The sequence below is a fragment of the Sus scrofa genome, chromosome 5 (assembly GCF_000003025.6).
Source record: "Sus scrofa isolate TJ Tabasco breed Duroc chromosome 5, Sscrofa11.1, whole genome shotgun sequence".
Lineage (NCBI taxonomy): Eukaryota > Metazoa > Chordata > Mammalia > Artiodactyla > Suidae > Sus > Sus scrofa.
Genome location: NC_010447.5, coordinates 74,536,669 through 74,554,347, shown reverse-complemented (window position 1 = coordinate 74,554,347; position 17,679 = coordinate 74,536,669). Strand labels below are relative to the sequence as shown.

The following is a 17,679-nucleotide window of genomic DNA, read 5'->3' as shown; positions in this document are numbered from 1 at the left end:
TTTTTTTTTTTTTTTTTTTTTGGAGGAGGGGAGTGCTGCACCTGTGGCATATGGAAATTCCCAGGCTAGGGGTCCAATTGGAGCTGCAGTCACTGGCCTATACCACAGTGGCAGCAACTCGGGATCCAAGCTTTGTCTGCGACCTACATCACAACTCATGGCAACACCAGATCCTCAATTCACTGAGCAAGGCCAGGGATTGAACCTGCATCCTCGTGGATACTAATCAGATTCGTTTCCTCTGTGCCACAATGGGAACTCCTCAATTATAGTTTTGAATATAGTCTTACTAATGTAACAAATATACATTTTTTAAAAAAGAAATTGTGCTAAAATGCTGATAAAGAAAAAAAGCTATTGGAGTTCTGTTGTATCTCAGAGGGGTAAGAGCCCAAAATAGTCTTGAGGAAGATGTAAGTTTGACCCCTGGCCTTGCTCACTGGATTAAGGATCCAGTGTTGCCAAAAGCTGCAGCATAGGTTACAGATGTGGCTCAGATCTCATGTAGCCTTGGCTATGATGTAGGTTGCAGCTGCAGCTCTCATTTGACCCCTAGCCAGGGAACTTCTATATGCTGCAGGTGTAGCTGTAAAAACAAGAAAGACAAAGGAAGGAAGGAAGGAAGGAAGGAAGGAAGGAAGGAAGGGAGCGAGGGAGAGAGAGAAAGAGAGAAAGAAAGAAAGAAAGAAAGAAAGAAAGAAAGAAAGAAAGAAAGAAAGAAAGAAAGAAAGAAAGAAAGAAAGAAAGAATCTATCTCCTGTTAAAGTCTTTCCTACCCCAAGAGTAATCTTTAAATCCTTTTATCTATGCCTTCTGATCTTTACTTCTTTATTTCCAAATAATAGGCTTACTATGCTATTTCTCAATGAATTAAAAAAAATGCCTATTGACTTCCTTTTATAAAGGCTGACAATTTAACTCTTATATGAACTGCTAATTCTACAATTCTATCTGCCAAATAAATCTTGATTTAATCAATAGTTAGTGTTCCTTATGTCCATATGAAACCTCATAGTGGACTTTGATACACTGCTCCTTTCTTGCACAGCTCTTTGATTTCCCTGTATTTAGTAATTGCCTCATCTAAAATTTTGCTTAGTTTCCTTTTTATGTTCCATTTTTTTCCCAGTCAAATCCTTTAATAGGTATATAAAATCTTTATGAATTTTTCTAAGTGTTCAGCTATTTTCTCTTTCCTAGACTCCTCCTAGAGCCCCCAAACCCCCCAATCTTCCTGAGAGATCTGGCCAGGACGAACTTAACGTCTGTACTATTCTCTCATCCTATGAAGTCTTTTCACTCATCTTCGATTTTGATGACTTTTTTCTTACATCACATATATTTCTTTTTTAAATTTACTCTCATACTAAAACACTTTGCTTGTATCTTCTGGAAAGACGAAAAATGGGATATATATATTTTTTCTATTTGTGCAGTCTGAAAGCATCTTCAGTCAATCCTCACATTTCATTGGAAATTTGGCTAGTTATAGAATTCTAGCTTGGAAATAATTTCTCTCAGAAGTTTTAAGGCATTATGTTATCCTCTGGCATTCTACGAAGTCTAGTGATTCTGAATCCTGATTCATTGTATGTCCCTTTGTCTCCATTCCTATGCCACTGAAGCTTTGGTATCTTTGTCCCTGTCGTTTTGATATTGCATGATAAAGTGACTTAGCGTGTGTGTGTGTGTGTGTGTGTGTGTGTGTGTGTGTGTTTACAATTTAGAATGCCTAAGTTTGTTAGACATTCTATAGGCCCTTTCAGTAAGGAGGCTTGTGTTCACAAAATAAATTTTATTATTTCTTTGATATATTCTATGCATTATTTTCCTCGTTCTTTCTTAAGCATTCTGGTCAAATATTAGAATTCTGGAATTGATCCTCAAAATCTCTCATTTTAAAGATCTCACTGTGGTGCAGTGCGTTAAGGATCCAGTGTTGCCACAGTTGTGGCATAAGTCACAGCCGAGGCTCAGATTTGATCCTTGGCCTGGGAGCTTCTTTATACCATGGGTGTGGTCAAAAAAAAAAATCTCTTGTTTTTATTCTCTAATTTTCTATCTCTGTCATTTGGTTTTACTTGATGAGAAACTTTGTCAATATCTAAACTATCTCTTAAATTATTTTATTATATATTTAACTACCCAAAGGGTTTTTTTTGCATTTAATTGTTTTGGGGTCATAGTATGCTGTTCTTGGTTTATCCATGTAAAATATCTAGTCTCTTATATTAATTACAATTTTTTGAGATAAGATTCTTTTCTGATTGTCTCTGCACCCTTTGGACCCTTTCTTTAGGTCAAGGTTGGGAATGGTTTCCTGATTTTCCTGCTGATTTTTTTTTTTTTTTCAAAAATTGGTGATTGTCTATAGATCATCCTTATTTAAGAGGCACTAGAGAATTGAGAAGATGAAAATACATTTGGATAGAGTTTAGTGACTGATGATTTTTCCTGTAAGTCAACATTTTAATGTCTTTCCTCTTGGAGACACGGTTTCTCCAAGAAGGACCGTCTAACACCCTACCTGTGAGCAAGAGGACCATGGGCAATGGGAGTCAGGGTCAGGAGTCCAATGCGAAGAATTCCCTTGTTCTTCCTCCAGCATCTCCAACTCCAGGGCTCCTGCAGTTTAATTTCTCCAAAGAGTAAACCCCTAATCTTGCCAAAGAGGAGTGGAGGAGTCACAGCACCCCTTGTTGTATCCAGGTGCTGAGTCTCTTAGCAGTTCTTCAAGTATAAGGCTCTCTTGGTTTGCATTGTTCTTCTCCTTTCATCTTCTTTGCATCTTCCAAATCTATTTGATTTACTTCGACTCCACGTGTTGAAAAAAATTGAGGGGGGAGGGGCAATGAATCTATATGGTGGTTCCACCACTGTTAACTGAAACTGGTTAATGTTTTTGGCCATGTGTCTTTTCACTTGCTGTTCTACTTTCTCTTTCTTACCTCCACTCTGAAGGTAACCTGATGTCTGACGCATTTTTCAGCATCTAGGGAAACAATCTTTTAACCGGGGAAACAGACAGGGTCTTACTGAATTCCCTTGAGGTGATTACCCTCCTTCTCTCACTACTGACTTGAGATCCAAATGGGTGAGCGTTGAACAATGAGCCGTTCCATTCACGTTTAATAGAGAAATCCATGCCATAGGTTCTGTTTTCACTGCCTATTTTATATTTCCTCAGGATTTGGGAAAGGAAGAAAAAAGGGGGGGAACGGAGGTTTAATATGCCCTTAGAGTGTTGTGTCAAGCACTGTTTTAGGTTCATGCATACATTATCACCTTTAATCTCGTGACTACCATGAGCGTAGGTGTTATTATTGCCACTTTATGATGAGAAAACTGAGGATCAGCAAACCCAAGGCTGTCCAACTGCTGACAGCTGGGGTTCAAGTGTGGGTCTCTGATTCCAAACCGCATTCCCTTTTTTTTTATTCTATCCTCCACTCCTTACAGTAAAAACCTCAAAAACCCTCCTTAAATTTTTAATATAAATGATTTATTTTTTAATCTGAGTAAGGTAATTTTAAAATTAGCCTAATTCACTGAAATATTAAATTCATCCCTGAAAGATTCTTGCTTCACGTCTTTTACAGGGTGTGATAAATAGTCATGAATAGGTGCGACCGGTATTGTTCTTTTAATTTCAACTCTGACTTTTCCCTTATCAAAGCATTCATAGAGCTCATTTTTATTTCTCATCTGAGAGTTCTCTGTGCATATGCCTTTTCAGACCTTTAAACTCTACTTGAAAGCAAACTTCTTGGCTTCACTTCTGTTAACTCCCGCAGCTAGCACAAAACATTTGTAGAAACTTGAAATGGGAAATTCTGCTATTCTGTTGGCACTTGATTTTAAGAATTTTGTAAGTGTTACCATAGTAAGTAATGCCTTGAAAGTCAATATTTTTTTAAAAGGTATGCTTTAGTTATTTTTCTGATCTCTTTATGTTTTTATGGTCTACCCACATTGGATAATTTTCTGCCTTTTCCATCCAGGAAAGCAGATGCTTATGGTTCTGAATGTATGCTCCCAGGGAATAAAATAGGACTGGGTTTTCATTGTGGAATGTGCCATACTGTATAACAAAAGTGACATTCCCGGTTATAGTATTTGTATAAAGACATCAAGAAAAAATAAATTCACAATAACAGCCCCTAAAGAATTGTTAAGAATTAGACAATATTTATATTATTCCCATATTGACAGTAACATTTTTTCCTGTTACCATATAATTGTAAAGGTTTGTGCTACTCAGTGAGTCAATAAAAACTCTGAACAGGAACTCTTTAGATGAGGCTCACTTGCTAAGCAGATTTTATAGCGAGGTCTGAAATGTTCATTACTTTCTTTGTAGTACACACAAACTATACTATTAGACAGAAAGTTAAAAAATAAATTACAAGCTTTAAACAAACAGCAGTTTTTCTTGAGTAATTTTTTTTGCTACAAAGAGTGCTTACATTTTAAAATTAGAACTATATTTACTTTTGATTCTAGCAAAATAAACCTGAGTTCAGTAACTCATGTTTGCAGGTTTGTAAAGACTGATCAAATCTTATTATTAAAGAAAACTAATCTAATACTTGACTAATTTAGTTATTTATTGGGGTGATTTTTCATTCTGATTTCCTAATATTTATGTGTGGAAAATAATATATGATAGATGAAAATTTCTGTAGAAAGTACTTGCATGAGTTATTGCAACTTTGCTTCAGGTTTTATACTGAAAAGTGAAAATAATCATGAAGATTTTCTACATTCGTAATTTTGAAAATATTAACAATTATATTATAGTAAATGATCTTTAAATATTACTTGCAATTGAATTAACCAAATGCATTTTATGTGAGATAATCCTGTTGCACTGATTAGCTTAGAACTGTAAATTCATTATACATACAAATATACTCAAAAATAAAATTATAGAATATGAAATAGAAATTAAAATGTTATCATTTTTACAACGATATAATTGTAATGGAAGTTTACTAGATATATTTGTTTTAAGCATGTAGTTCTTTGTCCTTTAAATCGAGACTCCAAAATCATTGCAAATGAAGCTGACTTTAAAAAATATTAAATGTCTGAAATTTCACATTTTAAATACAATCAGATGTAATGCAACTGAGTGAAATATTTCAATAGTAAATATTTTAAAAATTAAATTCCATCTTGGATTTTTAATGCTGCATAGTCAAAGGGTGTCTGTCGGTTAAAAAGGAAATTTTCAAACACCATTAAACTTTAAAACTCTAAGTATAATCTTTCAGGAAATAGTATGAATGGGGTCCCTGTTGATAGATTTAGTATCTTACTCCTTACTGCACATATGCATTGAATTAAAGGAACAGTAGCAGTACTATTTTACAGAGTTGACACTCTACCCTAAATATGCATATTTTGTCATTTTTTTGGTTTCTGCTTAAACAGAGGGACACCCTACTCTCCTATACTTTGGCTATTTTCCTCGAACTACTCTAACTGCTTTAATGTTTTACTATTATAATTTAGAAGCTCGATTTAAAATAGCATTCTGCTATTGTAGGGAGTGCCCTTAATTACAAAGTAGTGGTTTAAAATTCCTAGGATTTTTCTACAGTGGGGCTTTTCACTTAGATATATAGTTATCGTTGTCTTCTTGAAATTTCAAAAATCATGCTGTTCCTGGGGTTTAGATTTAGTCTGTTTTCTTTCTTGTTTGTTTGTTTAGCCTCTTTATTTTGAGAATGTTATAATAGGCTTCTTAAAACTCAGAAAGAAAAACATATATACCCATGGATGTATACACACAATAGTGTTTCTTCCACAGAAAATCTAATTTTTGATCTGTTTTGACCTGAAACTCCATCATTTCCCTTTCTCATATGTCATTTCATAGAGAACTTTTTTTCATAAGAATGTTATAAAAACATTTAGCATAATCACCAAAACATATTTAAGAAATTCTCTAGCAAAATAGCTATGATCAAAAACTTTCCATGAATAATTTGTAATTTAACTTTACTAAAAAAGTATACGAATAGTTTAATTTTGAGAAGCTCCAAACAAAGGTAAATGATTCATGTTCCTGTAGTGAGAAACCCATTATACTTTGGAATTGCCACAGAGACTAAGAAAACCACAATTCATCTTCTCAAATTATTTCAAGAGACACTTCAAATACTTGATTATGTTTTAGCTATTATGATACATTTGTGTTTATTTATTTTTATTTTTTGTCTTTTTAGGGCCACACCCATGGCACATGGAGTTTCCCAGGCCAGGGGTCAAATCTGAGCTGGAGCCACTGGCCTACACCACAGCCACAGCAATGCCATATCCGAGCTGCGGCTGCGACCTACACCACAGCTCACGGCAATGCCGGATCCTTAAACCACTGAGTGAGGCCAGGGATGGAACCTGCGTCCTCAAGGATGCTAGTCAGATTTCATTTCTGCTGAGCCACCATGGAAACTCCTACATTTGTATTTAAATCAAAACCAATTTTTTTATTCTTTGTAAATGGATGCTTCTCATTTAGTGGCACTTGTCTTGATGGAAATGATTTCTGGTTTGTAATGGAAGATATATTTGCATTTAGATTTGTAATGTGTAATGACTGCATTTCTGTGAACTTAGCTCTCCTAAAACAAAAGAATGTGTGAACCACTTTGTCACTTGGTAATGTTTTCCTTGGCCATCAGAAAAAATTAGTTAATACCTGCCACACAGTAAGCAATTGGATAGAAATGACAACCAGTATTTGGTTGGGAGCTTTTACATTTTCAACAAGTGACTGTGGTCCTTGCTCTCAGGAAACAAAAGGATGATGAACTCTCTAGAAATAAAGTGAAGAATTCTTTCATCATCAGATTGTTTGATAACTTAGGATTGCATTTCAAAAAACAATCAGAACATCCCAAAAATTTCAAAAAAAATTTGAAAAGCAAAGGGAAATTAATTAATAGTAGCCCATTTTTATTGTTTCATATTTTCTTGTTAATCTTTTTCTAATATAATAACAACATGGGAAAACTTATGTTAAGTCAAATGGCTGAAGGAGAAAAATTATGACAATTATGCTTAGCTCTAGTTCGATTCTTTATTTTAGATAGCTGAAAAACTAAATGTCATAATTTTTAACCAACCCTGAAGTGGTTTGTGAAAAAGCATAAGACTGAATAAAATGTTTACAAGAGTGTTACCAAATTTTGAAATATCTTGTTTAATTTTAAATATCTCCTTATCAGCACTTGAAGAGAAATGTCAAGGAAGCTGTAGTTTTACTGTTACAAGACAATTGTAGTTCTGATTAATTGGCCTTGAATGACTAACTCTCTTTAAACAATAGGGTCATTGCCAAATTTATTGACTGAAAGTCCATTTAGAGAATTGGAAATTACCTAGGCTATGTATTGAATTAATTACGAAATTTTAAATGAAACATCAAGAATCTACATGAATTGCTAAGCTTTTCTTTAAAAGTCTGTGCTTTCACTAATTGATTGCTTATTTTAATAGTCATTAAAAGTATTTAATATAGGAGTTACCGTCGTAGCTCAGTGGTTAACGAATCTGACTAGGAACCATGAGGTTGAGGGTTCAATTCCTGGCCTCGCTCAGTGGGTTAAGGATCCAGCATTGCTGTCAGCTGTGGTGTAGTTCGAAGATGTGTCTCGGATCCCGCGTTGCTGTGGCTCTGGCATAGGCCGGTGGCTACAGCTCCAATTAGACCCCTAGCCTGGGAACCTCCATAGGCCACAGGTGCGGCCCTAGAAAAGCCAAAAAAAAAAAAAAAAAAAAAATTTATATAGAACTTACCATTGATGTTAGAGGTCTTTTCTGATATTAAGTGTTTCTAATACTTATAAGATAGTGTCAAATATTAGTTTTAAATATTTATTTGTAGGGTAATTTAGTTAAAGTTTACATGAGGAACACAGAAACAAAAATACATGTTTTATCCATAGATGGCACTACACAGTACCAAGTGAAATAGACATTTTTTTTTTTTTTTTGTCTTTTTAGGGCTGTACCTGTGGCATAAGGAGGTTCCCAGGTGAATCAGAGCTGTAGCCACCAGCCTATGCCACAGCCATAGCAACGCCAGATCCGAGCCACATCTGTGACCCACACCACAGCTCATGGTAACGCTGGATCCCCAACCCACTGAGTGAGGCCAGGGATTGAACCCACAATTGCATGGTTCCCAGTTGAATTTGTTTCCTCTCTAGCACTAACAACTGATTTCACTTGTTATTCAGTAGACAAAACTTTATTTATTTTTTTCTTTTCTCTTTCCCTTTTTTTTTTTAATAGATCTAGCTAAAACTAAAGATGTCACTACTGCGTAAAATAAACATTAAATTTAAAACATACAATCTCAAATCAGCTTGTGCGACCACCAGTGGAATAGCTATTATTTTAGAAGAACTATGGTTAATGGTGCACTGGAATTATTTCTTCCTTTGAGAAGAGTGTTCATAGCACATTAAATTAGGAACAAGTGATTTGGGGTTCTTTCTATTTTTCATGATCTCCTACAATAGGAGATCTGCTCCCAGGTCTCTTTATCAGGGAAAAGAGACATGGAACAGGTAACTACCATATATAAGTATTATAAAAGCTCTGTCAAGGATTTCCTGCATGGTGCAGTGGGATGGGTGACATCTTGGGAGTGCTGGGACAAGGATTTGATCCCCACCTGGCACAGTGGGTCAAACATCTGGAGTTGCTGCCACTGCAGCTTAGGTCATGACTGTGGCTTGGATCTGATCCCTGGCTCAGGAACTACATATGCCTCAGGGTGGCAAATAAAATAATATAAAATAAAATAAAATAGAATAAAATAAAATAAAGAGGGGAAAAATAAAGCTCTGTCAAAGCCAAATCTAATTTAGTCTGGGTTAATGTCTTCCATCAGGGAAGGAGGCTTTGCTGAGGGCATGAGATTTAAAACTCAGCCTTGAAAAATCTGTAGGGATGAAATGGAAGAAAGGTGTTAGGATGGAGAAAATGACATGTGTGAGGTCCAGAGCTGGGAATGGGCAGACTATTTTCTAGGAAACAATATTCTTTTTTCCATTATGGAAGATATTTTTGTGCGTGTCCTTCATGTAATCAGTGTTACGTTCTGCAGGAAACTTTCTGTTCTTATTAATTTTAATAGGTTTTTACATTTTGCTATAGCATTATAAATTTTTAGTGTTTTCTAAGTTTTCTCTTTAAAAAAAAAAAAGTCCCTTTCTCCTTACCTTTACCCAGACATTTATATGAAATATGTATTCTTTTACCAATGTTACATATGACAAATAGAGGTTGAGCAAGTTAAAGAAATTACTTATGGTTGCCCAGCTTATGGTATATAAAGGGCAGTTTATCCATGACAAAGGAAGAGTGTAATAGTTACTTTTCAGGGCTACCTTATTACTAATTAGGATACATATTAATTCCCCCCATATCAATGTGTTTTCAACGACTGTCAGAAAGAAGAAAGATCTAGATCACCATAACAGCTCATGAAAGTCTAATATACAGACACTCACACAGACAAACACACATGAGCAACACCCCAAGGCCTTCCATTTCCTAAAACTGGAGGTCAGTAAACTTCATTTCCTTATTTTAATTTAATTTGGAACTTAAGTTTCTAGAATTAAATTCATCAAGTTTCTCACAAACTGTCAATTCATTCATGCCTCTGTAGTATCCTTACACATAAACAAACAAAGCAATAATCCACACCTCAAATATCAAAACTAATGTTATTCTGTAATTACGTACAACTTCAAGTTAAAGACAAGGACAGACTTGTTCCAAAGTGAATCATGTTAGAATGAACTCATTTATTTCAACTTTCCAACTTGGGACTGAATATGCCAGCCAACCTGCATAATTCTGGATATTCTATTGCATTTTTAGGGCTTGCAAAGTATACGTTTGTTTCAAATGCCCTGTTTTCCTTAAGTAGGCATATCTTAGTCATATTCGTAAGTAATTGGAATAGTCAGTTCCAGTCATTAGTATCTAATGTCACCGCTTTGAAGGAGGTTGCATCCTGCACTTACTAATCCATAATATTCATGGCAAAAATCTCAGGAAGGGTTTAGTAAGACTGTCAACCAAGGATGATTCAAGTGATTTTAAAGAAAAAAATTTTGACAAGAATGCTAGAAATAAATTATCCAGCGTTAATAAAACCTCCAGGGAATAGGATGGTATTAGAGATTTAAAATAGAGAAAAACAAAACTGAAAAAAAAAAAAAAAAAACCTGAAAATAATTCAGAAGAAAGAGTTGCCATTTGGTTTCTCTACCAAATAAGCTATTTTGTGGAAACTTTGCAACTCCGAATGTACTGTGGTTTGAGAGAAGGAAGGTAGCATTTTACTAGTTATTTATTCTGTGACTGCCTCATTCCAGCTAAAATATAATTCTTTGCATAACATGTTCTCTTTTACTTAAATCCCCACATGGAATTCATCAGACATGATAAAATACTGTACTTATTCCTCTTCAGATCTTGGAGAAAGAGAGGTCTACTTTAAAAGTATAACCAAAGCATACTTTCCTTTGCAGTTCTTTGATCTTGTACTTTTTGTCTACCTTTCCTAGAAGACTTTGAGTTTAGTAACAAATAAATATATTGCATGGAATGTAAAATGTTTTAATAAATTGGTTTAGAGTTTAATAAAAACAAATAAGAATTGCTTGCACTTAGGAGCAACATCTATTAATCAGCTGATGTTTATAGTACCTGCCACTTGGTGGGAGATGTAGGTGATCTGAAAGGTCCTTGACCTCCAGAAGGCTGGATAGATAAAGCATGTGATAAAAATAGAAAACGATGAAGTGCTAAAAACAGAGTGAGACAGAAGAGTTCAGTGAAGTCAAAGATTGGTATGTATTCACCCTAGACATGGGGTTGACTTAGAGCTTTAAGGCTAAATACTATTTAGAAAGCACCAAGGGGAGTGATTAGCTGAGGTAAAAGGAAATAATATGAATTAGGCACTGTTGTTGAATGAATATGTCACATTAAAGAGAAAGTAATTATATTAAGCCTAAGCAGATCAAAGTTTAGGTGTTGAGAAAAAAGTAACAGACTATAAAGATGGAAAAGTATGTTGCCTGAAATTTGGCAGGTCAAGAAAACAGGGGAAGAGTATAAATTTTGATTTTCTATTAAAGACGATAGAGATCCATTGTCAGTTCTTGAGAAGAAATAAAAAATACGTTTAAAATTATGTTTAACGATAGTCTTAGTTACAAATTAGAATAATAAAGAAGAGAAAGAATCAAAGATGATTTCGAATTAGATGAGGAGACACTATTGAGATTGTGAAGACTAATCTTACCTTTGGTGTTGAAGACAGTGTTGGAGCTTACATTCCATTCACAGATGTTGCTCACAGAGGAAATGTATTGTTCAGTTCTAAAGTAGAATCTTTAGTTTAATGTCTCCTCCGATGTTACATAGTTTCATAAGTGAACTGGTCACTTTTAACAGAAATATCAATTATTTCCTGCATGTTTACTGCCTGATTCTTGGATTCTTGGAACTGATAAAAGAACTAGGAGAATTTTGCAAAACAGAGACACATGGGCAATGTCTGGATAAGGCATATCAAACAAATATATAAGCCCATCTGTCTTTGTCCATCAACAAACCTACATCTTCAAGACTGAGTTTAAATATCATCTCTCCCTGAGTACTTAGCAAATATCTCCTAGAGAAGTGCCCACTTTTCATGAATTTCTTAATCCAATCATAATTTTTGTTATATTATTTTAATGGCTTCTAAGTGTTGGAGACCACTGAACAGCTGATCTCTGCAGAAGGCAAACATCTGCTGTTGCAGATTTCTAATGTACAGGGTCTCCTTCAAAGATAAAATAAGGGAGTTATGCATAAACTATGCTATTCTATAAGCAGCAGCACTATGCCCTATGCCCTAGAGGTATGCACCAGTGCTAATACTTTCCTTTGTTATTCACTAAGAGGTAGCTTTGTCTTTGTCACCGCCTTTGCCTGTTCCTGCTCACTAATCTACATAGGGCACCTTCCATAATAAAAGTCATGTGGGCTAAAGCCCAGCACCTTGGTTCTGCAAAACAGGGTGCCTTGTGGAACCCCACTTTCTAAATGTGAAAGAGTCTTGTGTGTTTTGTTATACCACTGTCCCTCTTCCAAGATTCCCCATTGCCCTGCAGTGCTGCAAACGGCATTTAAGTCTTGGTTTTGTAGTATTTTTATTCGTATCTCTATTGAATTTAACTTTTACTTATGATGTACTGTGGCATTATTCATTTTCTTTGATGATATGTGTCATTTAGAGTATAAGGACCTTGAAGATAAAGCAAGGACAAAGTCAAAAGATGTTTAATGAAATTACATTTATATGCTACTCTTGGTATGTGGTAGAAACACTACTATTCATAGAATGACTGAAATAGTAAATATTTTCCCATCTTCCGTAAGTACTAACGGTGCTCATATCACGAATATTCACAATAATGATTCCTTTTTAAAAGGGAATATCAGTGGGGAGTAATGAATGCTCTTTTGTTCAAAAGGTCACAATTTAAAAGTTAGAAAAAATAACAGACACCTGAGGGAAAAAATCTTTCTCCCATGTGTGAACATGTACATACACTCCCTGATAATATATGCTTGGTACTCGATAGTATGTGATTTTTTTTTAGTATAAAATATGTTATACTTTTTAAGAAATAGTAAAGTCAAATAGGCTGGGAGGTGCCCAAAATAAGGGGCCAGGAAGAGTAGAGCATAAAGAAGACCTGGAAGAGAAGGTCAATAGCAGGAAAGAATGTACATAATACAGTGTATGAGCTGCATTAGTGATTCACACATTAAGTGTGTTCTAAGTGGATGTAAAGCGATAGGTGTTCATGGGAAGAGAGCATCTCAGATACGGTAATGTCTTAGTAATCAAGGCACCAACTTCAATTAATTGCCTACACAAATGGGATATAATATTGCAGATAAGGTAAAAAGGTACATTTTCCCTAAACTATTCTTTTTTAAAATTTAAAATGGTTTGGGCATCTATAGTCTATTAGCAGATAGTCCAAGTCTTTGAACTCACAATATACATAAAATGCATAATATATTATCTAATGTTCTCAGAACCCAGTCTATGTTTCTAAACGAAACCATATGTGAGCAGCTGTCTCAGAGGAAGGAGAGGAGTTGTCCGGAATCCATGTCTTTTTTGTTTGACTTTTCCCTGGTACATATATCATGCTGAAAATTGTCAACATCCTGAGACTCTATGCGGGGAAATGGTAGAGGAGGAAACTAGCATTGATTGAGGAAGCACATGTGTAACAGGACTGGGTGAGACATTCATTTCATATTCTTTAGCCCATGCTAAATTCATAATAAACCTGTAACTATGGATGGTATGTGTCATTTAGAATATAAGTACCTTGAAGATAAAGCATTATTATCACCACTGTATAAGTGAAGAAACTGTGGCTTGGACAGAGGATGAAATACGCTTAAAGTCACCTGGCTAGTAAGTGGCACAGCTGGTATTCAGTGCCAGAGCCCCGGGCCCTTTCCTCTCCTCTGCATTGGCTTCATTCATGAAATGAAAACTGGTTGAAAAAAATGAAGTCCAATCATTATTTCCCCTATATCTTTACAGAGATTTTAGGTTTTAGATTTTTACTAAATATTTTGGAGGCTTGAGGATGAAGAAACACAGTTTCCAAACTGATGCTTAAAGCAAACCTGAACTGAATTGCCCTTAATTTTTTCTGAGGGAGTTCCTCAATGGCTCAGTGGGTCAAAGATCTTGTGTTGTCACTGTGGCAGCTCAGGTTACTGCTCTGGCGTGGATTCTCCCCTTGGCCCAGGAACTTCCACATGCCATGGATGCAGCCAAAAAAATTTTTTTTCTTTCTCAACCAAAGTTTCCAATGTTGAGTTTTTTTTTTGTTTTTTTTTTAACATCCAAAATATACTTTGCATTGTGGCAAAGTGTATGGGGTGTGAACTGAAGTCTGGCACTTGCCATCAGCCTCTACATGGAGCAACTGCATGAGCAACTGCAGCTGCAGACCTGCAGCACCCCCCTGAGTGGAGCTCAGGGTGCAGACCAGGAGTGAGGCCGTCTGTGCTCTGGGAAAACTGGAAGAACAGGCCTTCAAATAGATATTTTCAGGAGAGGATTTTATGAACCCAATTCTTGCATCTCCTCATATCCAGAAAAACACTAAAATCCATCAAAGATGACTAATGTCCATGACTAGTAATCACCTTCACGAGACCAGCCAAAAACTTCTGCAAAATGTGTGCATGGCTGTAGGGCCCTCCCCCTTCACCTTTATGACTTATATCATATCCCCCCCTTTCCTCTTTGGGGCAGCATCTGAAATACTGCCTCCCGGGCTGTCCTTAGTGGGCAAAGCAAAAGATGTCGAGGTCAGCAGTGAGAACAGCCACTCCCAAGGGTGGGCCCATGAGCCCTGAGGGAACTCAGGAAAGCCTATCAGAGGAGTGATTCCAGGAAGCCCAGACCTTTGTGTCTCCCCATCGAAAGGGTTTTCTGTGAATGTTCTGTCAATCTGGTTACCTATAAATCTTTTGTTCCTACTACCTCCCCATTGTTGCAAAAATTCGTTTTTCCTAGCTTCACCCCTCGCCTCCTCGGAGCAGTTTCTCAGGGCTACCTAAGGTGCTGCCTCCAGGGCTTAGGTCCTAATTTCACCCCAAATAAAACCTAACTCAACTTTCACGTTGCGTTTTTTTTTTTTTTTTTAGTCGACAGGGGTTAGCATAGGTGGTGACCATACAAAATTGAAAGCAAGTTATACTCAACTATAATAAATAAAATTAAAAAAAGAAAGCAAGTTGTATTGGATTATGTGTCATAGCAGGAATTAGCTGAAGATAATTTTTAACTTTCAAAGATCTAAAGCATTTACCAGAAGAGTGCTTGTTATGTAGTAGGTAATCAATACTTTTTTATAGCATATATGGATATCTTGTGATAGCAACATCAATTAATGACCTGGGCAGATTAGCAAATTTTAAATTCTCTCATTAGAAATATCAAAGTCTGGAGTTCCTGTTGTGGCTCAGCGGAAATGAATCTGACTAGCATCCACGTGGTCTTGCTCAGTGGGTTAAGAATCTGGCGTTGCCATGAGCTGTGGTGTAGGTCACAGATGCGGCTTGGATCTTGCATTGTTGTGGCTGTAGGGTAGGCTGGCAGCTACAGCTCCAACTTGACCCCTAGCCTGGGAACCTCCATGTGCTGTGGGTATGGCCCTAAAAAAAGACAAAACAGAACAAAACAAAAAAAAAGAAAGAAAGATTAAAGATTTAATTAAAGATTAAAGAAAGAAAATATCAAAGCAATGATGTTTTAGACTTCTTGTAGGTACCGTAAAATTAGTCAAAATACAATGAATCAAGCATATTCATATTTATTCTCCAGTGCTCAGCTTCTTGTGGTAAAGGTTTAAAGTACCGTGAGGTACTTTGCGTTGACCGATTCCATGGGAAATTGGAAGAAAAATATTGCAGTCATCTACGGAAACCCCGAACTCATAAAGCTTGTAGATCTGCCAGATGCCCTTCATGGAAAGCCAACAGATGGAAGCAGGTATGTAAGGTGTTTTATGACGATATATGCATTTTTGCCTTTAAAAAGAAAAATCTTAATTCATTCTGCATGCTTTAAATAACCTTGAAAGTTTTACTCCACTAAATGTGTTTTATTCTACTACACATTTTTTATACTATGCTCTGAATACTGTACAGTATTAACACATTTGCTAAATTCATAGTTAATAACAAATTAATCCTTTGATCTTTTTTTTGGTGTGGCTGTAAACTTTACAAGAAATTCTGTTACCGACTACTAAGGAGGCTACTGATGATTATAATATTATTCCAGGTGGTCTAACAGTAAAATATATATGATGAGGTATTTAGCAACTGCCTGTTTCCACTGAACTGAGGTTGCAACTTGGGAAATGGGACTGGTGCGTTCCACACAGATTGTAATTGGAGGCTGTTTAAAAGTTAAGGACATGACAGAACCGGGGAGCCCGGCCTGGTCAGAGGCCAGAGTGGACACATTTGGAGAGACTCAGCGAACGTGATAGCTGATACATAGAGGCCCAGGCTAAGACCTCAGTTTATAAAAGAAGGGTGACTGCTCCCTGCACCACTCAGGAAAGTAAGCTCCACACCCAAACCGGGGAAAGCAGACATTTGAATGTGCTTGCCAAGCAAAGACCAGCCAGGGAAAAGGCTACAAATGAAGCCAGTAATGTTGACGAGAATAATTTCCCAAGGCCTGACCTCAGGGGCGCTAGGTTTTCAGCACAGCTATCTGGCTGCTCCCAGCATTACCTCACCGTAGTTATACATTTCTTTCTTTCTCATTTTTAAAGTTTTATTGAAGTGTTGTTGATTTACAGTCTTGTGATCATTTCTGCTGTACAACAAAGTGACTCATGTTATACATGAATAAACACACCTATTATTTTTCAGATGATTTTCCCATATAGATTATCACAGAATATTAGGTAGAGTTCCCTGTGCTATACAGCAGGTCCCTGTTGGCCAGTCATTCCATATACCTCAGTATGCATAGGCCCATCCCAAACCCCCAGTCCATTCCACCTCCCCACCTGTCCCCTTTGGTAACTGTAAGTTTGTTTTCAAAGTCTGTGAGTCTTTTTCTGTTCTGCAAATAAGTTCATTGGTATCCTTTTTTTTAGATTCCACATATAAGTGATATGATATGATGTTTGTCTTTCTCTGTCTTAGTATGATAATCTTTAGGTCCAGATTTAGCCACTTCTTAAAGGACCTAGTCCTACAGTAGGAAAAAGAAACCCATCTTCAGCTGATGAAGCATCCTTTTCTCTGTCCGATGTTGGATCTATACCTGTTAGGAAGATAGGGGTTCAAACAGGAGCTAGAAGTGGGGTTCCCTAGGGCCCCTAAGTTTTCATCTTTACTCCTTGAAAAAGGCATGTTGGTGGAAGGGCACCAGCTTTTAAAGTGACAGTGTCAGTGCATCACTGTTTTTGAATAAAAAGCTCCCAAATTGAGTGAGCATCTCAGGTTTCTGTATAGAAGAGGCAACCTCTATCAAGTGTTAGGGTGCTGAGAATTGTGGAATGTGGCTCATGTCTGACTGAAAATTAGAAGCAAACATGTCTTTGTTTTCCACCTCAAAACAAAAAAGCAAATTATACACATATAATAAACAAATATATACACACACATATACATATATAAACATTTGCTTCTGCATCAAATATTGGTAAATGCAATTATTTCTTGTGTTTTAGCAGAGGTCATGATTCATGATTTAGAAGATTTCTGTTAACCTGTTTTATTTTTTTATTTTAAAATATTTTTTGCTTTTTAGGGCTGCACCTTCCCAGGCTAGGGGTTGAATCAGAGCTGCAGATGCCAGCCTACACCACAGCCACAGCAACACCAGATCTGAGCCGCTTCTGTGACCTACACCATAGCTCACAGCAACGCCAGATTCTTAACCCACTGAGCAAGGCCAGGGATTGAACCTGAGTCTTCATGGATACTAGTTGGGTTCCTTACCTCTGAGCCATGATGAGAACTTCCTAACCTATTTTATTTAATGAATGCCACTACTACTTACTAAATCATTCAAGAAAGAAA

At 36.4% G+C, this 17,679-nt stretch overlaps 1 protein-coding gene across 4 annotated transcripts in view; it reads left to right on the top strand.

Annotated features, from left to right (window-relative positions):
• The window catches only part of ADAMTS20 (ADAM metallopeptidase with thrombospondin type 1 motif 20), a 170,606-nt gene that overhangs the window by 118,356 nt on the left and 34,571 nt on the right, over positions 1 to 17,679 (top strand). For all 4 annotated transcript variants that reach the window (XM_021090846.1, XM_021090843.1, NM_001257275.1 and 1 more), the window contains 1 exon segment: positions 15,455 to 15,622. In XM_021090846.1, coding sequence (XP_020946505.1) covers positions 15,455 to 15,622 — 168 coding nt within the window.